This window comes from Culex quinquefasciatus, chromosome 2 (assembly GCF_015732765.1).
Source record: "Culex quinquefasciatus strain JHB chromosome 2, VPISU_Cqui_1.0_pri_paternal, whole genome shotgun sequence".
NCBI classification, from domain to species: Eukaryota; Metazoa; Arthropoda; class Insecta; order Diptera; family Culicidae; genus Culex; species Culex quinquefasciatus.
In genome coordinates this window covers 63,511,319-63,539,275 of record NC_051862.1, presented here as the reverse complement: position 1 = coordinate 63,539,275, position 27,957 = coordinate 63,511,319, and the positions used below count along the sequence as shown (strand labels likewise).

General features: G+C 36.6%; 2 protein-coding genes, 1 long non-coding RNA gene and 1 pseudogene across 3 annotated transcripts; 2 read left to right on the top strand and 2 right to left on the bottom strand.

Moving 5' to 3' along the window:
• LOC119766031 overlaps positions 1–5,776 on the top strand; it is a 15,524-nt pseudogene extending 9,748 nt beyond the window's left edge.
• A 6-nt stretch (positions 5,777–5,782) lies between these two features.
• Positions 5,783–6,054, bottom strand: LOC119767255. Its single transcript, XR_005277420.1, has 2 exons — positions 5,922–6,054; positions 5,783–5,861 (listed from the first exon to the last, which is right to left on the bottom strand). It is a non-coding gene; the product is annotated as an uncharacterized LOC119767255 (long non-coding RNA).
• Positions 6,055–12,919: 6,865 nt separating this feature from the next.
• On the bottom strand, positions 12,920–15,743 carry LOC119766030 (uncharacterized protein DDB_G0283697-like). Its single transcript, XM_038250381.1, has 3 exons — positions 15,391–15,743; positions 14,986–15,320; positions 12,920–13,209 (listed from the first exon to the last, which is right to left on the bottom strand). Exons 1-3 carry the CDS (start codon positions 15,741–15,743, stop codon positions 12,920–12,922), a joined length of 978 nt encoding a protein of 325 aa, XP_038106309.1.
• Positions 15,744–16,858: 1,115 nt separating this feature from the next.
• LOC6050446 lies at positions 16,859–23,693 on the top strand. The gene is made up of 4 exons (XM_038250380.1): positions 16,859–16,990; positions 17,058–17,441; positions 23,274–23,404; positions 23,516–23,693. Exons 1-4 carry the CDS (start codon positions 16,859–16,861, stop codon positions 23,691–23,693), a joined length of 825 nt encoding a protein of 274 aa, XP_038106308.1.
• Positions 23,694–27,957: the final 4,264 nt, after the last annotated feature.

Below are 27,957 nucleotides of genomic sequence, written 5' to 3'. Positions count from 1 at the left end.
TAATTTTCTATAAGTAACAGCAATTTCACATAAAACCTGTACGTTTGTGTTCAAAATATAACAAGCTTAGTATGTAAAATATTTAAAAACCAAAAATATTATTTTTTAGACCAAAATTAAGCATGTTTACAAAAGCTGGAAATTTTTGTTTACAAAACTTTTGAAAAATGGTTCAAACTGCAATAAGTTATGTACAACTATACTAAAGGAAACTATGTACGAAAACCCAGCCCAATTAATTAATCTTGAGGCTGATTCCAGTGACTGTAAAAATGGATCAAGTCTCCCTAAACGCACTTTTTAAACAATTGATTGTAAAAATAGTATGACGATAAATTTAACATCAAATGCGTAAGGGTTTTGGAGTTGATAAGTTTATCAAACAATTTATGTATAAAAAATAGTATTTTGAATAATTTTTTAGTGTTTTCTATACATATCAAAACAAAGAAAAAAGATCTTTTGAAGTTTTTGCAGCTCGTTCTAGAAAAATGTGTGTAACTCAATCTAAACATTTTTTAATTTTTTTCTTTGTTTTCTACAATGAGTTTTAGTTAATTTCGCACAACTTTCTAGAACAGAGCTAATTGTTTTACCCACATGCTGACGAGATACAGGCTTGGGATCAAGTGTCGCCGGGGATCAAGTCTCCCACTCTCCCTACATTGTTCAGTTGATAACTTAAATGTAATGTGACATTAAACTGCACCTAACGCAAAATTTGTAATCAGTGCTTTGATTGTGTGAACACGAACAGCTATTCTTGAAACCAGCTGTTTCCGAGTTTGATCAAATTTCTCATCACCAGGTACACTTTTTGATGCATTTTTCTTGACCATCAATTGATAACCATTCATCATTAACCGTTTACCTACAAGGTGCTATTTTGAGTGAAAGAGACTGGAACAAATTAATTCAAATTGACAAAACAAAAAGATTCACACATTGCAAAGTTATTGCAACTATGCAATGCACAGAAAAAAATCAATTCTCGTAATTGTGGATTAAGTTCACGAATGTAAGAACCACGAAGGAATTTATTCATGAGTATGGTGCATTTGAACTATAAACGTGAGTATATTCCATCGTGGTTCTCGCAAGCGTGAATTTAATTCATGATTTAGAGAATTGGTTTTTTTTTAGTGTGTGTGATTTAATAGAAATAATGTTTTTGAAATGGATTTTTCCGTCAAGGTTTAAAAAATATAATTAAGAGCGAGTTTTTCAACGATGTGAAACAGGTCGTATCGAGGTGCTCCGATTTGGATGAAACTTTCAGCGTTTGTTTGTCTATGCATGAATGAACTCATGCCAAATATGAGCCCTCTACGACAAAGGGAAGTAAAACGGGCTTCGAAGTTTGAGGTCCATAAAACATAAAAAATCTTGAAATTGCTCGCATTTTCGTAAAACTTCATCAATTCCGACTCTCTTAGATGCATTCGAATGGTCTTTTGAAGCCCTTCAAAATGAGCTATAGACATCCAGGATTGGTTTGACTTTTTCTCATAGCTTTTGCAAATTACTGTTAAAAATGGATTTTTTTAAAACCTTAATAACTTTTGCCAACAGCCTCCAACACCCATACTCCCATAGGTCAAAAGTTAGGGAATTTCATGGACTATAAGCCTACGGTATTAACTTTTTGGCCAATCGCAGTTTTTCTCATAGTTTTACGATTTTTCTAGAACAAACATTTTACAACGTTAGTTTTTGCCCTGTAGGCCTCCATAGCGGCACTTTTTGGTCTCAATTTTGACATATTCGGAATCCTCAGAAAATTTTACATTAGATTGAGGTGTTGTAATTTTGAATTTGATTGTAAAAAATGCCATTTAGAATTAATTAAAATATTATTTAGCATTTTGTCGGATTAGGGGTAAAGCAAGTTTTCGCCTACTTGATACAGCATTTGACGTATTGATCATAGGGTAAATAAGATCTATTTCTTTTTTCAAAAATGTTTTATTTAATTATTTTTTAAAGCAATATTACAACTCCAATGCTTCTAACTTACGTGAAATTGTCCGAGGATTCCGAATATGACAAAATTGAGACCAAAAAGTGCCGTCTTCTTGGTCTACAGGGCAAAAACTAACGTTGTAAAATGTTTGTTCTAGAAAATCGTAAAACTATGAGAAAACTGCGATTGGCCAAAAAGTTAATACCGTAGGCTTATAGTTCATGAAATTCCCTAACTTTTGACCTACGGGAGTATGGGTGTTGAGGCTGTTGGCAAAAGTTATTAAGGTTTTAAAAAATCCATTTTAACAGTAATTTGTAAAAACTATGAGAAAAAGTCAAACCAATCCAAGATGTCTATAGCACATTTTGAAGGGCTTCAAAGACCATTCGAATGCATCTAAGAGAGTTGGAATTGATGAAGTTTTACGGAAATGCGAGCAATTTTAGATTTTTCATGTTTTGGACCTCAAACTTCAATGCCCGTTTAAACCCACTTCCCTTTGTCGTAGAGGGCTCATATTTGGCATGAGTTCATCTCATGTATAGACAAACAAACCCTGAAAGTTTCATCCAAATCAGAGCACCTCGATACGACCTCTAGAACAAACCGAGCAGAATCTACAAATACTGCCTCTTAATATAATTTAAAAATATATTTAAATTAATAAAAAAAAATCAATAAACTTTATGACTCATTATTTTCTGCAAGATTCAGTACAACTTTTATTAAATTTTTGAAGTATTTTAGATTTTATTTTACCTGTGTTCTCCTTCATTTCAAAATCATTTTTGAGAAGAATGGAAAATGCTGGAAATTATGTTATAACTTTATTAGAACGAAATGCTATAATAGTAGTTTATGCAACAAGTTGCAAAAAGAGGATTTTTTCAGCACGAGTCGTACATTTATCCAACGAGGTTCACCGAGTTGGATAAATACGAAGAGTGCTGAAAAAATCAAGTTTTGCAACGAGTTCCATACAACATTTTTTGCAATTCCGAAAACAACCATTGAGTGAAATTTTAAGTGAAATTTTCATGTATATTGTCAATAAATCATTTAAATCAAAAAAAAATGTTGAAAAGTGTTACTTTTCAAAACAAGTGCTGAAAAGTTCAACTTTTCAGCACCCATTGCAGTGCTGAAAAGTAGAACTTTTTTTTTTTTTGTTCACAACTTATTTTTATTAGGTCCTTTTAGGTGCTGTGACCAGGTTAGGACCGAGGATCAAAAGTACAAAAAATAATAAAAGAAAAATAAAAAAAAAACCGGAACTGATCTAGATTATCATTTTCTCGTGCCATGTGTCAGCAAGTGTGCGATCACGTCAATCTGTTCCTCGGGTGTCTTGCACTGCCTCAAGCGACCTCTGTATTCTCTGTAAATGGACCACAGCTCCGACTCGCTGTACAGCTTCGGTTCGCCTTGATCCGCCTTCGGGGTTGCACCGGCGCCGGCGCCAGTATTTTCTCGACTTCTTCCTGCGGGACGAGGATGTTTATCTTCCGTCCCGACGGACGGCACCGCTCCAGGTAGCGGAGGAAAATCCGCCGCGGTGAACGTGGCTCCTGCCGGAGTCTGTTTGTCCTTCTTCCATGCTGGCGGCTTCGGCGTGGACGCCTGCTGCCTCGACTGGATGAACTGCGCACGTTTGGGACAGCTGCGGTCCAGACCCTCGTGAGATCCAGAGCAGTTGACACACTTCTTGGCTTCCGTTTCTTCTGCTTTGCACTTTTCCGTGCTGTGGGCACCCCCACAGCTGCTGCACCTGGGCTTGAGATGGCAGTTACTGATTCCGTGACCGAACTGCAAGCAGTTCTTGCACTGGGTCACGTGCGGTTCTTTGCTCCGGTAGGCCACCCACCGGACGACGACTGGTCCCACTTTCTTTACCTTGCTAATCAACTCTTTCAGACTGGTGTGCCCCTTGGGGAAGAGCACGATGAAAGGCGTCTCATCAATGGCGGGAAGCTGCTGCTTCCGCCTGATGGCGTGTACTGCCAAGACGTCCAGCTGATGTTCCGTCTTGAGCAGCTCCTTGACGTAATCCGGTTCCGCGTTCGGGAGACCTCGCATTACTACCCGGTGCGGTCTCGCACTGCGCTTTCCGTGCGTGTAGAACTGCACCTTGTTCTTCATCAGGTGGGCTTGCACCGTGTCAAAGTCGTCGCTCGAGAAGCACGTAATTTTGGTGCCGTACCGCGTCAGTTTGTGTTCCGGCTGGACATCACATGACGACATCACCTTCGCAAGGCTGGCGAAGCTCGTGTCTTTCACCACCAGCGGCGGTTGCTTCTTCTCCCCGGCCGACTTGCCGGTTGCTGGTACCACGGGGTGGTTTTTCTGCTGCTGGGTTCGCATTGTTGTTGTTGTTCTTCTCCGCTAGCGGGCTGAACTTGTTGTTGCTGAGCAGTTTCTCCACTTCCTGGCCATCACCGACGTTGATCTCCTCCTTAGCCTTCCTGCGCCGAACCTTGATCACGGGACGAAATTCGCCCCCGTCCTCTCCTCCTCCTTCGGAGTCTTCCACCTCCATGCCCGTCGCCGCCTGCGTTTTGGGTTGGAACCCGTCCGGTTTCTCCCACACTTTTCTTCATGGCCGCGTTCCAGTAGAACGGCCTTCCATCCTCAGTTCTATGCTCCGTCCACTCACTCTCCGCCGTCGCGGCCGCCGCCATGGCCGTCGGCGAAAGTAAAAAAAAAAAACACCGTCAAAAACGCGCTCAAAAGACACACGTCTGCTCTGAGCAAGCTGTCAAACTAGAATCTACTATTTAGGCTTATTGGTTTTAATTTGTTTGTGGCACTTCACTGTTTCGTAACCAATTTTTAACGTGTAATTTTAATTAGGATTTTTCAATTACACTCGCGAACTTTCTTCCCGTGTCGTGTGGTGACGGACGATCAAGCGGGGCGATCACTGGTCTTCACCACTCCGGACCAAAAATGTAAAAGAGGCCGACACCATCGTCTGCGCCCGTATTTATGCGCCGCCTAGCTGTTCCCTCCAGAACTGTTTCCTGTTTTGCCACGAAAAGTAGAACTTTTCAGCATTTATTTTGAAAAGTGTTGCTATTCGATTCCGTTATTTTTGGTACAGAAAAGTAGGCTATTTCGTCGTTCAAGAATGACAGAAAAAGTAAGTACACACAAAGAAAAATTACTCTAAATTTAAAAAGATCGTTCGTTGGATTAAAAGTTCGCGTTGGTGAATATTCGTAGAAAGTTCAAACTTTTCAATTTAAAAGTTGGAAAGTTTTTGATACTACCATGCATTTATGGAACAAAATCGTTGTATTGGTAAAAGTATTTTACTTTTAATTGGAAAAGAAACCTTTTATGGCAAAAATACACAACATTCAGCACTACAGGGATAATTTCAGAAAAATGTGCTTGGTTTTTTACATTTATTTAAAAAAAATTATAAACAGTATTACCGAATAAAAAATCAATCAATCAATCAATCAATGTTATAAAAACACTTTTTTTTGTATTTAACGCTTCTCCACTAGCTTCTGCTTCATACGGTACGCCACCGGTCACTTCCGAATACCCCAGGCTGGACGGTTCCGGATGGAGGCTTCGACGCGCGACAGCAGTGTAACACGATGGTCACGTTTCCGGCCTCAATCAGGACAGTCTTGGAGGAGTTGGCCATTGATTCGGGAAGGGTGGTCGACGTTTCCCGGCTGGAAAGTAAAGTGCCTGAACGGGGAGTTCCCGATCCTGGAAGCGCATCCGGAACATGGAGTTGATGAGGCCCTCGGAACGGAGTTCGATTTTGAGCACGTAATCCTACTTCGAGAATGACACAGATTTTTTTTTGGCTCACTGTCCAGATTCATTCGGCTGAAGCTGCGCCGTCGTGACGTGAGTGTTTGTGGGCGGGAAGTTGCTAAAAGAGATGGAAAGTAAGTGAAGTTGGCTAGCCACTGCACACATTTGCAATACTCACCGGTGCTGCTCGTCCCGCTCCTGCACCACCCTCCTTCGAAGACGTTCCGCTGCTGCTGTTTGGCTCACGAAGGTTTCCGCGTCCGAGTCCTGGCTGCTACCGCGGTCGGCTTTGTTTTGCGTCCTAGACTCACTAGCACCACCGGACCCACCAAAGTGTTTGTTTACATTTGCGACTTAGGCGTACACGGTTACACGAGATCGTCAAAATGAAAGAAATTTTACAGTCGAATTAAAAGTAAAAACTTTTAAATCAGTGAGCAATGAGATTTTCAAAAACTGTAGCAGTAAAAGTTTTCATTTTCAAAAAAAGAAAAAAAACTTTTAATGTAGCAAATTTTAACAACTTTTTAATTCAAAAGTAAGTTACTTTTGTCATTACCGTAATATTTTTTTGTGTGTAGTTTCACGACGGAATTGCAAAAATATTTTTTATTAGGTCCTTGTCGGTACTGAAACCTGGTTAGCAATGAGTCTGCTATTGAAAATGCAGTTTTCTTAAAACTAAGAAAAACCTAAAACTACAGAGGATCTTGTGTGTAAATGTTAGTGGGAGGGAGCCAATTACCCGCGGCGTATTAAGAGAGACTCCTAGTTCAAAATATTCTAGCATAAATGGATCTAAGATCGTTAAAAATATAAGCATGATCCATTTCTAAACGTTTCAAAAGTTAAACTAGATTTAATCAATGAAAAGTTCTTAAATGTTGAGATAATGACCTATTCAATAATATCATTTTGAGTAAGAATCTGTTTTATCTGAAAATCTGTACAAATCAGTACGGTGACCCAAATATCTGTCATCTGTACGTACAGATTCTGTACTCAGATCTTTGCTGAAAATCTGTACCATGACAGATAAATCTGTACATGTGGCAACGCTGGACGACGGTGCGGTTAAAGAGCGATAGAGTCAGAGCAGTCGGAGCCGGCGGCCGGAGAAGTGTGGTTCGAGAGAAGAAGTGTTGTTGACTGGGAAAAGGTAGGTAGGTATGTTGTGTGTGTGGAGAAAAGGAAAATAACAACAACACATGCGGCTTCAGCGGCAGTGGTGCTGCTGGACAGATTCGCTAAACGGCAACACACGACGCGGTTTGATGATGGTGCATGATGATGATGATCGGAGGTTGAGTTTAGGAGTTACATTTGAAAAGGGTGCATAAGCATTTTAACACCTAGCTTTGAATGGTAGGCCAGCTACTGTTTGACACTTCTTCGAATTTTGCGAAAAAGTAATCCAAATTCTGAATGTTTTGCGTAATAGTTCAAGCTGTCAAAATTTAAATCCGTCCACAAAAGTGGTGTAAGAAAACTAGCACGCAGACTCCTCTATACAGACCAGACTCGATTATCTAAAGTTTCGATTATCCAAAGTTCTATAATCCGAAGGTGTTCAGAACCAATTCAAATAAAATCTCAGAATAACCGAATCCATGAAACAAAAAATCGTATTTTTATTTTCTTATAAAAATAAATTAGAAACCCAACTATCGTAATTTGATTATCAAAAGTTATTTTTGTTGTTACTTTTCAAAGCTGGCCCGAAAAATCAGGGGCAAACAAACCATTTTTCAAAAAATTGAATTGAAATTTAAGTGCAATCAGCTGAATTCAATTTAAAATGCATTTCCTTGCTTCATTTTTAGCATGTTTGGGTTGATTTAAAATCTTCAGAAGTGTTGAAAATTTGCGATCTTTAATATCGCAAAAAGTTTTGTTTCGTGGAAATTTTTGTTTTCGTCAAATCTTGCATTTTTTGAAGACTTATGATTGCAAAACAATAGGGCTGAAAATGACATCTTCTGGGCCATAGTGCGAGATGCCAAAATCTGGTTTAGGAGATAATAATGTTTGAAAAAAAATATGAGAAAATGACGAAAACCTAGCCAAAAAATTATCATAAATCATTTTTAAAGCAAAATTGAATTTGCAATCGAAAAGTATTTTATTTTTTAAATGAAATGTACCATTTTCAAGTCATAGCTACTTTTACGTGTAAATTTTCATTTTCTTTCCGTTTTTTATTGCACTTCATAAATACTTTTGAAAGCAAAGCACCCCTGAATTTTGAAAATCGGACAATTAGTTCCTGATATACTTCCTCACAAAGAATTCGAATCAATGAAAATGAATTTGGGTAAGTGTAACCTAATTTCCTGTAATCTGCAATCGACGATAACTCGGAAATGATTTTCATAGTTATAAAATGAAACTTTTGCGACATTTTCTTATCTTTTCAATAAAAATAATTTTAAAATCAATCTTACCTTTTGAAAAGGTCTACAGAACGATAATTTTCCTAATTTCCTATTTAGAACAAATTATATATTTTTTTAAATATTTTCACTGAAAACATCCGACAATTTTGCAAAAAAATCATTTTTTACATTGAAAATCGAACCATTAGTTTGCGGCATATTGTCAGTTAAAAATTATGGACTATTGGGGTGACACTTAGAAATTCTAGAGTTTTTTTAAAAGACCTATAAACTATTGTATTTCATATGTTTATAGGACCTATTCAAAAAACTCTAGAATTCATTTTCATCTATTCGAATTCTTTGTGAGGCTGAGTCTCAGAAACTAGTTTCAAAATCCTGGAGAGAAAATTGTAAATAATTTTCAAGCTTTTCAAAAATATTTGGAGTGCTTTTCTTTAAAGAAGTATATCTAAAATGCAGAAAAAAAATAAAAGAAATCAAAACTTTATACCAAAAGTAGTTTTAACTTGAGAACGGTACATTTCATAAAAATAATATGTCAAGTGTTTTTCAATCGTCAATAAGCTGATATTTTACATTTTTAAAAACAACAAAAAAAAAAAAGAAATGTAATAATACGTATTTTGGGAATTGAAATATTTGTTTTTCCGTGTACCTATTTGTTCTATATCAATCATAACCTACACTGCCCATGTTCGCATAAATGTCCCATATGCATTTTTGTCAATTTTGACTTAGATATTGGAAAAGCTTCGTTTGTTGTGTTCCTTTAAGCTAAACTAATAATATTTACCACTTTGTTCCAGAAATTCAGTAATCAACGACAAATTTGTTTGTCCCATCTGAAAAATGTTCAAATATGAGTCCCATCGTGATAATGTTCACAAACCAGTCCCTCTACAAAATATTATGTCCTGAACATACCTTTCAGATACTCCAATCTTTTAAATATAGTCAGCAATTATACAGGTCGGCCATCTTGAAGGTTTTTCATCACTTTCACGGTCACACAAATCTTCCAAATGGCTGATTCAATCATTTTAAAAGAATGCAAATTTCCTCAATTTTCTGCTGAAAAATTTGTTTACTACTTGGGTTACCTAGGCTGCGATCGGGCTGGTTTGCGAACATATTGATGCACTATGTAGAAAATGTTCACATACCAGGTCCCATCCTGCGTACTTTTTTGAATTGAAAGAGAAAAATAAAGACTAATTTCAATACAAACTTATCAAAAACATAAACAAGCCCATGTTTGAGAACTATGTTGAATGATTTTTGAGTATAATGGTTGTATATTTAAAATTTATGAGAAAACGTTTTTCAAACTTCCAAGCTCGTTTTCTCAACTTGTTAAAAATGCATATGGGACATTTATGCGATCATGGGCAGTACAGCTTTGCCGAATACACCAAATCGATCGGAAAATCCTTTCTCAAATACAGTATTTCAAACATTTACATAGGTACTTATTTTGTATGACAATTAACACCTAAACTCCCAAGCTCGAGAAAAAGGGGGAATTTGTATGGAAATTTCCCCTTTTTCTCGAGCTTGGTAGTTTAGGTACTAAGCCACCAACATTTTATTGAGACTGCCTATGCCTAAAACCGGTAAAACTTCATCGGTTTCACATATTTACACATTTTTGAAATTGAAATTACTCAGCGAGTTTAGTGACCTTAAATTGGTTAGATAATAGTAGTTTATGATCTGTTGGATCATCCATAAATATCATTGCAAAATTGCTTCTTTTTAAATAGAGAAAAGTTTCAAATAAAAAAAATGAGCGGCATAATGTGCTGAAATTTGTAAAAAAAATCATTGTGGATTTTTTTGAATATTTATGGATAATTCAACAGATCAGAAACTACTATTAGCTAACCAATTTAAGGTCGCTACACTCGCTGAGTAATTTCATTTTCAAAAATGTGTAAATATGTGAACCCGATGAAGTTTTACCGGTTTTAGGCATAAAATTTGTTACCATTCTTTGATGAATATTACCATATTTTTTCAGTGAAAACAGCGTTTTAAAATATGTATTTGAGATGAATTCTGTTAATTTTTCTAATATATATCTAAATATGATGATGTTGTTTATTTATTCATTTCTGAGAACTTTTACCTTCTTGGTCATTCGCTGCACTAAACATTCTACAATGCAATTGTCAAAAGGCCAAAGTTATGTGATATTTAAAAAATTAAACTTCATTTGGACAAATTTTCAACATTTTTTCCTAAATATTTAATTATTCTGAAGAACCTTTTAATTTACATTCTTTGTAACACAAAAATTAAGTACAGTCCAGACTCGATTATCCGAAGTTCGATTGTCCGTTTTTTTTCGTTTTTTTTATTTTCTTGCTATAAACATCAAAATTGAGTTCTGTGACCCTATTTTCGTCAAATTTTACAGGTTGATTGCCGATTAAATTAAAAATGTATTTTTTCAATATTTCATCATTTTGAACGCCATCTTGGATTTAAAAATTCTAAATCACTTTAGAGCAGTTTAGGGGTCATACTTAATCTCAACAATCAAAAACAGGACAACGAAAAAATAAAGTTTTTTGGTGATTCGATTATCCGAAGTGAAATTTCGCCAAGGCCTTCGGATAATCGAGTCTGGACTGTAACCATAAAACACTCATCTCAAGCAATACTATGTTAATAGGTAAAAACTGAAAGGTTATCAAACAGTCTTTTCTGCTCGCTTTTAAAGTAAACAATAACTCGAGAAAATATTTTCAAAACAAACAATTTGCTTTGGGTCTCCTATGTAGATAGGAACTTTAGTCAAAATATCTTAGAACTGACGTGAATAGAATGCACTGTTCGTTTAAACTCCGTCTTTGGCCCAATCAAATAGTTTTGCTTGAACTAATCATTACAAAAGACAAAAATAATATGAAAAATAATACATCTCCCATTTGACCAGCTGCTGCAGCCAGCTCATTTGGCAAGAGCGCAATCCATATCGCGTGCAAGATGATCGCGAGAGAAGGAAACCAGTCCCAAAGTCTCCGCGCAGCCCGACACGCAAAAAAGCTCCAAAAGTCAATGCGCTGTTCGTGCGCAGCCCAGCTGGTTGCAGAGATTTGCTCGGAGAAGCGAGCGCGCGAGAGAGAGAATGGGAGAATTGGGAGATTTGAGCAGACTAGGCGTAGAAGATCTCAAAACGCGATCACCTTGGAAGGGGGAGGCAAAGGAGAAGGACGACGTCGAATGGAATGTGTATGTGACGATGGAAGTGAGGAACAAAATAAAACTCGATTAGATGGCGAATAATTGTGGAGAAGAGGGGAAAAACGAGCAAATGGAGCTTTTCGAACCGAGGAGTAAACAAACAAAAAGAACTGTGGAAACTTGGGCTGAGTGGGGATGTTTATTTGCATTAGAATTGAGCTTTTTAGGGGATTTTAAAGCTTTTCTACGTCTATGTTTTGATTAAAGCTCTTTGCTTGTTTATTTGTTTTGTTTAAATTCCTTCGTTGGCTCGGGACGGCTTCAGGGATTTCTCATCTAGATTGCAATCAAACGAGATAAATTATAAATTCTATAGAGAATTTGCAGCAAAGCAAAAAAACACATGTCGCCACCTATGAACAAATAGCGTAAACCTATGATTTTTCGAAAAAATGTGTTTTTACCTTCAAAATCAACATTTTTATAAAACTTATTCCGGATTCGGATGAGAAAAAATATTTCCAACAATTTGGTGTACAACATTCCAATATTTGTTTGATTTTTCTATGAGAAAATTGTAAATTTAGTAAAAGATAGTTATTTGGACTATTTGGCAACAAAGTCTGTCAAAAATCAATAGAAATTGTTGAATATACGTTAACACATCTGTTATCAACTATATAAATGCTTATTTCGTTGATATATACCGGGAAACTAATTTTTTCGTGTTCCAAAACATGTTTTTTAAAGAAAAAGTTCACAAATTTTTGCGCGCCCAAAAATTGATGTTCATTATCTTAAAGCAAAAAATTTTTCTCGTCTTTTGCAACCAGTTTCATTAAGATTGATGCAGGATATAATGAGAAATGAGCGATTTTGTTCTTCAATCAAGCAGAAAGGAATTCGATTTTGGGCAAGTAACCTCATTTTGGCGCCACCTACATTTGAAACACAGGCGCGCTGCAAAACCTCAATAGAGAATTTGCAGCAAAGCTAAAAGACGCGTGTCGCCATCTATGAACAAATAGCGTAAACCTATGATTTTTAGAAAAAATGTGTTTTTTCCTTCCTAATCAACATTTTTATAAAACTTATGCCGGATTCGGATGAGAAAAATTATTTCCAACAATTTGGTGTATAACTTTCCAATATTTGTTTGATTTTTCTATGAGAAAACTGTAGATTTAGAAAAAGATAGTAATTTGGACTATTTGGCAAGAAAGTCTGTCAAAAATCAATACAAATGGTTGAATATACGTTAACACATCTGTTATCAACTATATAACTGTTTATTTCATTGATATATACGGGGAAACTCATTTTTTCGTGTTCCAAAACATGTTTTTTAAAGAAAAAGGTCACAAATTTTTGCGCGCCCAAAAGTTGATGTTCATTATTTCAAAGCAAAAATTTTTTCTCGTCTTTTGCAACCAGTTTCATGAAGATTGATGCAGGGAATCATGAGAAATAAGCGATTTTGTTCTTTAATCGACAGAAAGGCATACGACTTTAGGCAAGTAACCTCATTTTGGCGCCACCTACATTTGAAACGCAGTCGCGCTGCAAAACCTCAATTCGCAACACTTCTCTATCGCTGAGCATCATAATCGGCCTCACTGGCGTACTCGTACTGCCGCCGCCTGTAATCATCGTCATCGTACTCATCGCCGTAGTACTTATCCTCATTTGCAGTCTCATCAATCTGCTCCTTATCGACCTCGGCGTCGTAGTCGGGACCGTCGTCCCGGGCCGAACCCCGGCGCTCGTTTCTTCGATCTTCACTCTCCCGTTCCTCATCATCGTAGTAATTCTTGGCAAAGTCATTACCATACTTGTAGCTGTTGTAATTCTCGTCGTACTCTTCTCGGTCCTGATCTTCTTGGTGATCACGATCTGGAAAAGAAAATCGAATTTTGAATAATTTCTAACTCTTCATATTTGTCATTCTGTATTTTTGTTTTTTTTTTCTGTTTGTCTGTTTTACTGTCCTTCAGCCCTCCTGTCTTTCTGTCTTTTTGTCTTTTTATCTTCTTGTCTTTCTGTCTTTCTATTTTTCTGTCTTTCTGTCATTCTGTCTTTCTGTCTTTCTGTCTTTCTGTCTTTCTGTCATTCTGTCTTTCTGTCTTTCTGTCTTTCTGTCTTTCTGTCTTTCTGTCTTTCTGTCTTTCTGTCTTTCTGTCTTTCTGTCTTTCTGTCTTTCTGTCTTTCTGTCTTTCTGTCTTTCTGTCTTTCTGTCTTTCTGTCTTTCTGTCTTTCTGTCTTTCTGTCTTTCTGTCTTTCTGTCTTTCTGTCTTTCTGTCTTTCTGTCTTTCTGTCTTTCTGTCTTTCTGTCTTTCTGTCTTTCTGTCTTTCTGTCTTTCTGTCTTTCTGTCTTTCTGTCTTTCTGTCTTTCTGTCTTTCTTTCCTTTTGTAATTCTGTCTTTTTGTCATTTTGTATTTCTGTTTTTTTTTCTTATTTTCTGACCATCACCCTTCTCTCCTTGTATCGTTCTGTAATTCTGTCCTTCTGTTTTTCTGGTGTGCCCTGCGATATTATTTTTTGTTAGCAAAACAAAAAAAGTTAAAAGGTGGATTCAAATCAACAAAAATTTACTCATTTTTTTTTAATTTTATCATTTTTGTAGTGTGCCAATAACAAAAGAAATTCAATTGCTGATTTTAATTGATTCACAATATTGAAAAAAAATCTCGCCATTTTGAAATCGAAGCAGATCTGTTTTGAAAGATCATAGAAGAACGAACGAAAAAATAATTTTATTCATATTCAAAAAAATGCTTGTTCATAATCAGCATCCAATTTTACTTCTGTTTACAAATTAATTTTTACATTATTTGAAGACATATTTTCAGCAAAGTTTTTGCTATAAATTATAGCAATTTTGAAAAATTCAACAACATTTTCTAAACTAATACATTTTATTTAGTTTCGTATTGAAAATAATTGGAAAAAATTGCCTCAATTTTTATTGCCCAACACAAATCAGTGATTGAAAAAAAAAATTACAGAGTGAAGCCGTCATATTCAAAGTCAAATTTTCGAAATATTGGACCCAATTTCAACAAAAACAATGTTGGATGGCTGGATTAATGACATCAGTTATGCTTGCAGGAATTTGAAACTAACACGCAGAAAAACGTTTTGTAGAATCAGGCTGATTACGAGGTGAGAATCAACAAAATTTTTGTTGAATATAATCAACATCAAAATTGCGTTGAAACAAACCTCGATATTCTCAATTCCACAAAAGTCTTGTTTTGAAAAAGCTGCTTTGACATTTATCGTTGATTCAACAAAATCATGATTTTAAAATCAACAATACGTTTTGTTGATTCAAATATGGCTTACTTTTCTGCGTGAAGCATAATTTTTGTTCATTTTCGATTAAATTTTCAAAAGGCCCTATCTGCATAGGAAACCCATGAGGGATAGGTTGTTTTGAAAATTTAATCTAGATTTGCTCATTTGTTCATTTGTTCATTTGTTCATTTGTTCATTTGTTCATTTGTTCATTTGTTCATTTGTTCATTTGTTCATTTGTTCATTTGTTCGTTTGTTCATTTGTTAATTTGTTCATTTGTTCATTTGTTCATTTGTTTATGATTATATTTTTCTATAGTCCTGGGTTTGTTTGTTTTTAATTCCAGAGATCTTACCTGTCTTTTCATCATCTTCACGAACTTCTTCCTCCTCCTCGTCCTCACGATCCTCCTCCCGAGGCTCCTCGTAATCTTCATCTTTCTGCGTGACCATCACCGACTTTGGTGGAGAATTGTGACCATGCCGTCGATCGTAACCCTTCTCGAAGCCCTTCTGCTCATTATCGTGGTAGATCACCGTTTCGTACCCGTTGTGGTTCTTCTTGTGGGACGTCTTCTTCGGCAGCGTCAACCTGGTTCCAAACTCCGGAACTGGCTGGATTTTCTTCTTCGTTTGTTTCGTGGGTGCCACTCCGTAGGTCGTATGTTGTTGTGGATTTTTGTGGTCATTACTAGAAGTTAAAAAGGGGAAAAGACACTTTTTACTAAACGGTCAACGCTGTTGATCGAGGCTTCACTAACTTATCCTCTTCCGTCACTTCGTAGTTCCGATCTTCCTCGACCTCCTCCCGACTATCCCCATCCGTTTCATCGTTCTTCCGTTCACTTTCCGCATGTCCGTCACTTGCACCACTTCCATGATCAACCTCTTCCCCCTTCGACTCCCCGTAACCTTCCTGCCGCTCGTGCTCGTAGTCGTTTCCATCCTTGGTGTGGAAACTCTCCTTATGGCGATACCCTCCGGAACCACTCTCACTGTTCGACTTCACGTAACCAGCTTCACCACCCTTAACGCCACCACCGTCCCCGGAATAGCTCGTAATCAACGGTCCACGATACTGACTCAAAGTCACTTTCAACACGTCCGGACTCATCTTCGGAATGAACGGGTTAGGATCGAAAATCCCAGGAAACAGATAGTATCCAGAACTCCAACCAATCGCCACCCCCAACACTAGCACAACCCTTAAATGCCACATTTTTCACTTCTCTTCACACAGATCTTGCCAACTCCCCGTTCAAACTGCGAATGTCACTCGATTACCACCAGCATCGAAATTTATTTTATAATAAAAGCACCAGAAAATTGCATCACGCGCAAGCAAATCAGTTCTTTCACCACCCCTAGATTGACAACGTTTGGGACCCACTCAGGTGGAACTCGGTGTTCCAGGCACAACTCGCGTTGTCACCCCCCCGAAGAAAGCGTGGCGGTGCGGAAAACGGCGCGAAAGAAATTTTCCTCGAGTCAACCGCAGCAACAGTGAGAAATGTGTTTAATTTTGGTGGTGTGAAAGATTTGGTTGGTGCGCGATTGGCAATGTTTTTGTGGTTTTCTGTTTTTACTGATTTTTCTCCCTTTTTTGCAGAAATAAAATTTAGTTAACTTTGTTGCCGCCATCGTGGTCGATTGGGCTTGGCAGGCAAGCGTTACTAACCGGGGGGTGAATAATTAATTGAAATGATTTACGTGGAAAGGTCGTTGGATTAGTATAAAAAACCATCATGGGACAGCAGCGTTGGTGAAACAGGAAGTTGATTGCGGATGTTTATTCTATGATTTAAATTTCTTGAGAACTTCGGATAATCAAATCCTGAATTATGTTTAGCATCAAATTTGAACTCTGCGACCCCATTTTAATCAAATTAAAGTGGTTGATTTCCGTTAAATTTTCAATTCTGGAGTTTTTTTTGAAAAGGTCCTATAAACAAAATTTCAAATTTTTGCTTTTTGGGTGTTTTTAGAACCGCCTTGAGTCAGGGGTATTCAAAAACACCCAAAAAGCAAAAAATCAAAATTTTGTTTATAGGACCTTTTCCAAAAAAAAACTCCAGAATTGCATTTTCTCAATATCCGATCCAGACAAGATTTGTTTCAAAATTAACGATCTCAGCAGCCGAAAGATCGAAGTGATCGCTCGTAGGTAAAGGGACTTGTGTTTGACAGATAGTTTTGCCACCCCACCTCTCAGAACATCAACGCGGCGTAATGTTTCGATCGCTTAAATTCGCCGGAGCAAAACTATCAAACGCTGGTGAACACCTCAAGCGTGGCGTCCTGAGCCTGGTGTGGCCCGAGACGTCCCCGTCGTTCCGGAACAAGGGCGTTTTCACCCTTTCGGTGAGTTCGGTTCTCAACTCCGTAATCATTTTGACAGCTTACGAACGCGCAGTTTTTCGCCAAACAGTCCATCCCGCGCCCGTTCACCATCCGGTTGGCCAAGGCCCAGGACGACCCGCACATAATGCACTTTATCCGGGAGCACTTCTACTGCCAGGAACCGCTGCTCAAAAGCCTCAAGGTCACCAAATCGATGGCGAACCCCTGTCTGGAGTCCCGACTCTGTGACCACCTCAGGGACGGGTTCACGATGATTGCGGTCGAAAACAAGGACAACCGGATCGTGGGTGTGGCGGTGAACCAGCGGAACTGCGTCTGGGACGGGGACCTGCTGAAGCACAAGGCGGACAGCGTCAAGTGTGACTCGCTGCGGAAGCTGTTCTACATCTGGTCGATCGTGTCCGCCGAGCCAAAGTTGCACGAAAAGTACAACACCGATTGCATCTTTGAGGTAGGTTGGTCGTGGTAGCAACACTTGTGTGGTTCACTGTACGAAAGCTCGCATGCGCAGAAGATGTGGGGTGAAGCGATGGTTCCACTAGTGGCCGCTAGTGCGTATGGTGGCGCGTGAATGAGCGATTTGGTTGTTACGGGCGTTTTAGCTGGTTGTTTTTTGAACGATTTGTATGTCTGCACTTTCTTTTTTAATTAGTATTCTTGATCTTTACCATGCTCGATTTATATTATCTTGCTTTTATTGGTTAAATAAGCTACTTTGTAACAAAGATGTCATCATTGAAATTAATCAGTTTTGTAAACAGTTATGTTTATTTTTGATAAAGATTACATTTTTTATATAAGGCAAGTTCTGCTGATGGTGAGAACAACTTACCATTTAAATATGAAGATGCCATTTCAATCAAGTACATTTTTGGACTTGACCCTCCCAAATATGAACCAAACCTAGAGAGAACAATCATCTGGCCATAGCTATATCTCATTCGCACAAGCACGTTATTGCCGGTTATAACACTTTTCATAACTTTATCTGTCAATGTTGGCAAACCATGTTTATATTTTAAATCCGGCTATAACAAGAACTTGCGGAAATGGTGTATTAACAGCATTAACGAGTTTGGTACCAATTGGTCCATTCCTTTATTTTTGGTACCACCCTCTGTTTTTGACGATTACAAAACTACAGTTTTCGAAAAATAATAAAAATTAAAGCTTTTCACAACATGGGAATCGATTGTTTGAGATTTTTTCATACATTTCCATAATTATTATATGTTTTGTAAAATACTATTATTTTTTTACAAAACTACGTAGTTTTGGAAAAAAATAATAAACATTTTTATTATGTCCCATATGCATTTTCATCGTTTTGGAATTATTGATGCATTTTTTTTCAAAATCGTGTGATTTTTCAGAAAAGCTTATAACATCCAGTACTTTGTTCTAAAAATCAGGAAGAAAGCCAGTTTTTTTTTTCTTGAAAGCTATTAGATAATGGGGAATGTTTCATACATTTCGAAAGAATTATTATTTTTGTCAATACTCAAATTTTTGAGCAAGGTACGTATTTATACAAAAACATCTATATTTTTTTGATTTTTTACTTTTTAGAGGGTACACATTTTTTTTTACTTTTTGGAGGGTACACAAAATATACGTTGATTTGTGCAAATTAAATGTATTTAAAAAAATATTAGTATCGAAATGTAGGAAAAAAATTTTGTTTTATTTTTTCGAAAAAACATAGTTATGTTAAAACTTTAATTAGGCCGTTGTAAATATTTTTTGAAGTTTATGTCCCTCGCCTCTGACCAAAGCAGAGGAGGGGGGGGGGGGACAAAAAATAAAAATGTTTAAAAAAAGAATTCACGAGCCATGGTTTCAACATTTGAATGCAAAAAGTGTTTTAATATGCATTATACATCTGTCCAGTTGTTTTGCAATCATTAGTTTTCAAAATATCTAAGTATTGACGAAAATTTTATTTTTTGCGAAAAAAATGTTTTTGCGTTGGAATTTCATAAAAAGTTCAAATTATTTTTAATCCAGCCTTAACATGCTAAATATGATTATCAATGCAGAAAATGCATTTTAGATTGTTTTCACTCAATTTAACTTCTATTCTCATTAAAATTTTGAAGTTTTTTTTTTCAAAAATATTTTTTTCCCCCTGATTGTCGGACAAATTTTGAAGGAGGGGGTGGTTGACATAAAAACAAACAAATTTTTCGTACTTTTTTTTAAAATACAGTTGACTCTCTGGCTATCGATCTTCTCGATATCAATTTGCTCCCGGTGTCAATAAATTTCTCAGTTTCTTCAAGTAGCATGCTTTGATTTTCATTCTATAATTTGATAACTCTTGCTCTCGACGAACCCTCCAATATCGACAAAGAGAGAGTCTACCGTACTTAAATTTAAAAAAAAATTAAAAAAAGAAATGTATGACAAAATCTTGATCATTTGATACGCATAGTGTCGAAAACTCACATTTTTAGTACTTTTTTTTTAAATAAAAGATATTGTTTTGTGAAAATTTCACAGAAATATTACTTTTGAAATGTGTTAAAAATTCACGATCATTTTATACAAACATATTTTGAAATGTTTAAAACATTTATTTTTATTTTTATAATATTTTTCATATGTCCTGTTATAATTGTTGAACTACATGTATAACAAGCCTTACCCGACAAACTTCGTGCTGCCTTTTTGTTCGTTGACGTTTTCAACTTTTTGCTTATTCAGCCTCCTGTGATCAAAATTTGATTTTACGTAACTTTTCCCATACAATCTGCAGATTTTCCGGAATCGGTTCCAGAGTGGTCAAAGTGTCAATTAACACTGGAACGCCCAACGCATGTCCAACTTACACGGACGCCCAAGCCTCCCAAAAAAGGTGGAACGGTAACTTTAACTCGCTGGTTCTCGGGCATTACTCAACCAATCGGGACGATTCTTGTTTCCAGAGATTTGTAAGAATGTCTAGATGATCCTAAAATTTTGCAGAACTTGATTTGAACAAATCTGTAATTTCTGCAACCGAAAACATCGTTCCACCTTTTTTAAAAAGATTGCCTCCTCGGAATTTTTGACGAATTTTTTTTTACACGCGAAAAAAAAAGTTGGAACGATGTTTTTGATCGCAAAAATTACAGATTTGATCAAATTAAGTTCTGCAAAGTTCTAGAATCATCTAGACATCCTAACAAATCACTGGAAAGAAGAATTATCTTGATTGGTTGAGTTGTGCCCGAGAACCATAAAGTTGAAGTTACCGTTCCAACTTTTTTGGAGCCTTGGGCGTTGGAATGTTAATTAGCGTATAAACCTTCCTCGGGCTTATACGAACCCTACGCAACAATAACACCTCGATTGGATTGATCTGATTCGCGTTCGAACAAAACCATCGAAATTTTTTATATATACATATATAGAAAAAGATTCACGATCATGTTGTAAAAAACTAAAATTTTGAGTTTTTTTGAATTTGGGAAAATGCTGAGAATTTTCAAAAATATGTGTTATTTGTTTCGAAATATTTGAACAAATCCCGATCATTCAAAACTCATATTGCCAAAAAAAAAATTGAGATTTTTTTTTGAGAAATTATGAATTCAGCCAAAATGTGTCATTTTTTCACTGGAGAATATGTCAAATGAAATACAATATTACCATTATTCCAATTTTAGGTTTCGTGGAGAATTTCTCTAGAGTCCAAGTGCATTTGAGGGTTAATATATCATTTGCATCGGACCCCTTGGACAATTCCCTATAAAATGCCACCGGTACAAAGGCTTTGATGTGACTAATGCGAAGTTATCAGAAGAGGATTTTTTTTAAATCGTCTAAAAAGAGGGTGGTGCCAAAACAAAAGCGATCGGTACCAAACTTGGAATTTCTGGTGACTATTTTTTTAAATTTATTTTCATTCTGTAACAATTCCATACCATTATAATTGATTTACATTACATGTCTCTCGATGATTTACAGTTATTGGAAATAGGGGCTAATTTATAACTATTTTTAGCCTTTTTGAAATGAAACATATTTTTTTAAATCAAGGGCAAATCGGGCGTCTCGTTCCCTGGAGATGGAGCCACACGTTGCCGTCGTTTCAGGGCTATTTGCAAAGATGGTTTCCGATGTTGATATATATCACACATTTATTTTATATTTATATACTTGTGTTGATAGAAATCACAACTTTTATACTATGTAAAATTGCAAGATATTGATTTTTTTATTTGCATCTCATTATTCTTGTTTATAAAATCTGGTAGGAACAGGTTTAAATCTTTTTGATACATCGTTAGCTTAGGTAGAAATTCATAAAGCAAAGCCACGCTTACGCACAACAGTAAGAGAGGTCTCTTCTAGGCATTGTGGGATTATATTAAATAATTTAATTAATCACAAAAACAGAAGCGTGATTTTTTCTTATCTTAATGAGGGTGTTAGGTTAGGATCTGGTATTTTAATAAATAAGTTTTTTGCAAGGCACTCAGAATAGCTAGTTTTTTTTGTAACTTTAGATTGTTTAATAATTCCAGGCCGACAGTTCTGAGTAAACGAGTTAAGTGATGCTATCAGAATCTCTGATTATAATTTAAGTGATATACTAACCATTCGGAATTGTCAAAACATCCATAGAGTCTCGATCAATCAATAATGAAATGATATCGGACAAAATTCGTTAATCTGTTGAACTAACGGTTCTCGGATTATGGTTGTATCGACCATTGTTGCGAATCGAGGATTTACAGGAGTTTTGACTAGAGAGCCTGGAGCTTATCAGAGAACGGACATCTCAAACCAAAAGTACCAATCAAAGCACGAGAACTGTCAAACGGAGGTACCAATCGAGCATAAGACAAAGGATTTTGCTCGATTGGTACCTCCGTTTGACAGTTCTTGTGCTTCGATTGGTACTTTTGGTTTAAGATGTCTGTTCTCTAATAAGCTCCAGGCTCTCTAGTTTTGACGATCAAATGGAGCCTAACATTTCAAATGGACACAAGGGTTTTGTGAACAGGATTTCATCTCTTTCACTCAATTGACAGTTTATATTAGGTATGATAGGGATACACTCTTGTTTGCAGAGCTTCTGTTCCTAATGAAATGGAAGGCACGAAATAGTCTTCTTAACGAAGATTATTCAACTTGTAAAGTATGAACTGTTCATTTATGTTTATTGGTTTTGGAAGCGGCAAGTCAGGTTTAAAAACAATGTAAAGGAATGTTTGGCTTTGCAATTATAATTTCGGGGATTTGAGATTCAAGTTACTTTCAGACAGTTTTGTTTAGGTTGTTGATTCAAGTTAGTTAGTTTTCCGTACATTAATAATTGGACTTAAATGATCAGTTGAACTGGTCGGAGTGTACTTTTTCATTAGCAGATCTGCTTCTAGTTGTAATGTACGACAAGACTACTGACGGACGCGACAGGACGGGGCCCAGAAAAAAGTCCTCAAGATTTATATTCCCTAGACAAGTTGGTTTCCATCTTTTGTTTTCCAGTTTTTTTTTAATTTCCTTTAAATTTTAAATACATCATAGGTTTCCTTTGTATAAATCTGCGATTAGTTAATTTTTTTTATTTAATTAACTCATAATTTAATTTCTCCGGGCCTTTTTACTTTGGTTCATAATTTCAGATTTCCTTTATTCAGTGTTAAACTTAGATTACCGTAACTACTCAAGTCATCCAAGTTCTTACTACTCACACCTACACTAATTTTCTTTCACCTTCCCCCTCCCGATCCCCTATATCTTCCGGTGGTGTTCATTTTGTATGCAATACTAGTTTCCACAAGAAACCGGACTTAGACTGACTTGAGGCCGCGTCCCCCACCTTGCTCCGTAAAACGAAACGAAACGAAGGGCAAATCGGGCGTCTCGTTTGATATCGGCGAAATCCAATTAAAAACCAGAAATCATTTTTTTAAACTTTTCTAAGTATAAATCCCCAAAAATAAGGGGTCATACCACCACACCATCACGAGGACCTCACATGCCTGACCCAAAGTCAAAATTGAGCCAAGTTTCATCAAAATCGTTGTTGTCGAAATACATGGTTTTGTACAATTTTATGATTTAAATTTGATCAGCTGTCATGAAAGACTCACACCATGAGGAATTTCATCTTTGTTTTTTTTTTTTTTTTGTCTAAAAGATTAAGAACATGCAATTTCAATGAGGCTATTTAACTAATTATAAACAAATTTATATAGACAGACCAATACATGCGCCAGCTAGCTCAAGGTTCACGACTCTAATTTTACCTCCATCCTTCTTTTGCATTGATCCCTCCCTCCCCTCGCAGATCGCAATCCTGGCGACGGCACGCGAGGCCCAAGGCCAGGGCATCGGATATCAATTAACGGTCCACTCGCTCAACCTGGCACGTGATTTGGGCTTCGAGGTGGCCCGGATGGACTGCACCAGCGAGTACAGGTAAGTTGGTGTTGCCCCAGAACCAGCCTCAGTTTGTTGGCCCGCCGATAACATCAATGTTTTTGCCTTGGCCGACGCGGTCCTCGCCCTGGACGGACGTCGACTTTTCAGCTCCCGATTAGCGCAACGGGCCGGCATGGAGTGCATCTGGTCGGTGCCGTACAAACATCTGGTGGACAACGCTAAAAAGCCGGTGGTCAAGCCGGAAGTGCCCCACACCCACATCCGGGTGCACGCGACCCAGCTCAAGCCGACGGCGACGACGACGACCAGCAAGGGATTGGCCTGAACGAACACCCACTTTGAGGACCCAACTGTTTGGCCTAGTGTGAGTGTGTGTGTGTTTGTGATGGTGCGTGTGAGTCATGTTTGCATTTATTGAATAAATTGTATTAATTGAATTGATGGTGATCTTGATGGGTTGGTGTGGCGTGTGTTGTGCCGGGACGGACTCCGTCCTGTTTCGGCCATGTTTTGATGGATGAGTGCTAATGAGACCGTATCCGGTTTGTGTTTTTGCCGACCTGGTTGGATGGAGCTTGAGCTGTGCAACTGTAATTTGCATTTTGACCTGGCATACATTTTTTAAACTGGTATCATTTTAATGTTGCACAATTTATTATAATGATATAAATAAAGTCAAGAGATAAAAGTACAGCATAGACTCGATTGTCCAAAACCTCGATTATTCATAGTTTCGATTATCTAAAGTTCGTGTGATTTTTCTGCAACCCATTTTTTGCCAAATTTGAATGGCTGATTTCCGATTGCAATTTTAATACTGTTGAGCATTGCACGACCTTTTCCGAATCATAAAAACTGCCCTTGGCCTGCATATTTCCGACCTAAACCTTTCCAATTGAAACTTTTCTCCCCCCCCGGACGGCATTCCTACATAATGAATGCACTTTGTTCGCCCTGAATCGAACATGATTCAATTTCCGTCAATTTTCCAGCTTCACACACAAACGAATTTCCTCCACCTGAATTCCAGAGCGTATGTGACGTAAAAGCACACACACTCACTAACAAATGTGAACGCATCCTTGGGGCCCTGGATTGCGTGTGACGATGACGACGACGATGGAGCGTCCAAAATTGAATTATTTGTCCACCCCCGGATGGGCGAGCGAAATGCGGATGTGTTTGTGTTTGGGGACGCCATCGGGGAAATGCATCATAAAATATACACACACTTCCGATACATTCCGGAGGACGGTGCTTTCGATTGGTTTTGCCTGGGCACGATGTGGAGGTAAAACGCTTCGAGTTGGGTTTTCGCTGGTGCAAGTTTACTTTTGTTTAGACTTGTTTTTGCTGTTTTTTAATGCGAAAACATTACAAATATGAAAGCAAGCTAAATTTTACGATTTACATTTTTATATTTCCAGCAATATTTTCATACCCGTGGTAGAAAAATATCAATTATTCAAAATAGTTGCCAGTTCAGAATGCTGAAAAACGCAAAATTCAAAAACTAACCCTGAGCTCAAACGAAATTTTCTGCACCATTCAGCTGAACTTCAAATGCGTAGATGCAAGTTTTCAGAGTGTAGATGGATGATAATCCCCGCAACTCTCCCTGACTGCAACATTTGTTCCACAGATCACTTTGAAACTGTTGAAAGGGGTTCTGAAGGGTTTTTGAGCAATATTTACTCGAAGAATTGCTATTTTCACACAGAACCACACCCTTAAAAAAAACACATTTCTTCGCCTCTTGTCTTTTCAAAGTCACATTTTTTAACTGTAATTTACACTCGATTATAAAACCGAAAACTTATTCTGCCCATAAATCATAGTATATGTCTGTGAAATTTATATTTACAACCATCAACAGAATAAAATTTGAAAACGTTTGGATGTATCATTGTTACGATTTAGCTATTTGAAGTTGTCAGTAAAAAAAAACCATATCTCAACGCTGCTTTGACCAAATCAGATCAAAATTTAGGTGAAGACTCGTTAATGCAGTCCCGTATGCATGACGAAGGCCGGTTTTCAAAAAGTTTATGGTTTAAAAAGATTGAAAATATTCTCATGTTTTTCATACAAAAAACATTTTTTTAAATATCAAGCCAAAGAATATGTTCCAAAAATTAAGCTTAAATCGTTGATATTATTGTTCACGATGCTACAACATTTTTTTTTCAGGAAAATGACACTCTGTACGACAAATGGGACAGTTATTCGAACAGGGACAGACAGAGGGTTTAAAATGAATTTTCAAATCAATCTTGAAAAATAAGCATCACCACCTTTCTTGACAGAAAGTATCCTATATGACAGCTCGTTCCATAGCTGATCCATCTTTAAATGTTATCTTTGTCATTTATTTTTGTCCAACGAGCTTTCCGATAAAAATATTTCCGAGGCTAGAAAATTGAGTCTCACATAAAATATTAAAATTTCCAATAAATCACAAATAAATTGCCAAGACCTGTGTTTTTTCAACATTTTTATTTTCAAAACCGATGTAGATCAATTCCGGAATTTTTCTGGTACTTTTGTACCCGACCCACTCCGATTTAGATGAATTTTTTTAGACATGTTATCCTAGGCCTATATAAGCCACTTTTGTGTATATCGTGCCAATTGCACTCGGAAATAACATGTTATTTAATATTTTTGTATTTTGCAATTTAAAAATTACTGTATCTTGAAGCCGATGCATCGTATCAAAAAGTGGTCAAAGACAAACTTGTAGGAAATTAGACGGGCTTTCTGAAAAAATACACTTAAATAAAAAAACACGCCACTTCTATGAGACTTTTTGATTTTTAAGTTTAAAAGTTAAATTTTAAGGTGATGTGACGATTTTTTTCTCGTTCAAAATTTTTGAGGAAATAGCCTAAGATGTTACAAAAAGACTGACGAAAAACGCAGGATGGTATGTAACTCCTAAAAAAAATACAAAAATCATTTACTAAAACTGTTTTTTAAAGTTGTTTAAACGTCAAAATTTTTGAAAACCGATAGTTGGAATCGATTTTACAGACAATTTTACATAAAAGTCTACATATTGACCATTGTCCTATGTGCAATCCTTGGGAAGATACAGCGGATTTAAAAATAAAAAAAAATATCACAGACTTGATTTTTCACTCTCGAAAGTATTTTTACCGGAAAGCTCGTCAAATTTCCCATAAGTTTGCCTTTGACAGCTTTTCAATTTGACTCGTTTTAAGATTTACGTAAGCTTATTTACTATCCAGGTTTCTACCACACTGCAAAAAATATTCTATTTTCAGTTATGAGAAATAAAATTAAATTTATATCTGTAAGCCCATACATCCAATTGAAATGCTGTCAAAGACAAACTTATGGGAAATTTGACGAGCTTTCCGGTAAAAACACTTTCGAAACTAAAAAAAAAAACAAGTCTGTGGTATAGAAATTGCCAAAAACCATGAAAATATCTATTTTTTCAACATTGCTATTGCTATGTTCAAAACCGCTGTATCTTCACAAGGAATGGACATATGACAATGGTCAATATAGAGACTTTTATATAAAATTGTCTGGAAAATCGATTCCCACTATCGGTTTTTAAAAATTTTGATGTTCGGCCCACTCTTAAAGAAAAAAAAAACAACAGGTTTAGTAAATTATTTTTGTATTTTTTTAGGAGTGACATACCACCCTGCAGTTTTCTGAAAACTTTTTGTAACATTTTAGGCTATTTCCTCAAAAAATTTGAACTGAAGAAAATCGTGACATAACCTTAAAATTTAACTTTTAAATTTAAATTCCAAAAAGCAGCATGCAATTTTATTTCAGTTTTTTTTTTCAGAAAGCCCATCCGATTTCCTACAAGTTTGTCTTTGACCACTTTCTGATACGATGCAACGGCTTCGAGATACAGTAATTTTTAAATTACAAAATACAAAAATATTTAAATAACTTACGCTCTTTTCAAGCGTTATTTTCGAGTACAATTGACGGGTCAATGTTTCATTGACTCCATATACATAAAAATGGCTTATATAAGCCTAGGATAAAATGTTTTCAATGTTTCATTGATATCGGAGAGGGTCGGGTACAACCAATTCCCTATTTGACATTTAATTGCTCGTCATTAAGGGGTTACATACATGTAAATCGGCAAAAATGTCATAGGTTGGTTTGAGCACATACTTAAACTTTTTTCAAAATCTGTTTTCAGGGCATTAAAATATACATTTTCATCTATTAACAAAACAAATTTGAAGACATTTGGTTGTATCATTGGCGAGATATAGCTATTTGAAGTTAGCAGTTTCAAAAAACGGGTGCCACGATATCTCAACATTGCTTCGACCAAATCGACTCAAAATTTTGGTGAAGACTTATTAAACCGGTCCCGTGCGCATGACGAAGGCCGATTTTCAAAAAGTTTATTTAAAAAAAGATAAAAATATTTTTTTGTTTTTCATATAAAAAATCGCCAGTTTTTGATTTTTGTATTTTTTGAAAATTCAAAATTTCAAAATCGGGCTTCGTCATGCACACGGGACATGTCTTGGGAGTCTTCACCCAAAATTTCAGCCAATTTGGTCCGTCTCATCTCGAGA

Coding starts and splice junctions, on each gene's coding strand:
- LOC119766030 (XM_038250381.1), bottom strand. CDS start 15,743: ATGAGTCCGGACGTGTTGAAAGTGACTTTGAGTCAGTATCGTGGACCG. Junction 15,321..15,390: donor GAAGTGACGGAAGAGGATAA/GTTAGTGAAGCC, acceptor TTTAACTTCTAG/TAATGACCACAAAAATCCAC. Junction 13,210..14,985: donor TGAAGATGATGAAAAGACAG/GTAAGATCTCTG, acceptor GTGATCACCAAG/AAGATCAGGACCGAGAAGAG.
- LOC6050446 (XM_038250380.1), top strand. CDS start 16,859: ATGTTTCGATCGCTTAAATTCGCCGGAGCAAAACTATCAAACGCTGGT. Junction 17,442..23,273: donor ACACCGATTGCATCTTTGAG/GTAGGTTGGTCG, acceptor CTCCCCTCGCAG/ATCGCAATCCTGGCGACGGC. Junction 23,405..23,515: donor GACTGCACCAGCGAGTACAG/GTAAGTTGGTGT, acceptor TCGACTTTTCAG/CTCCCGATTAGCGCAACGGG.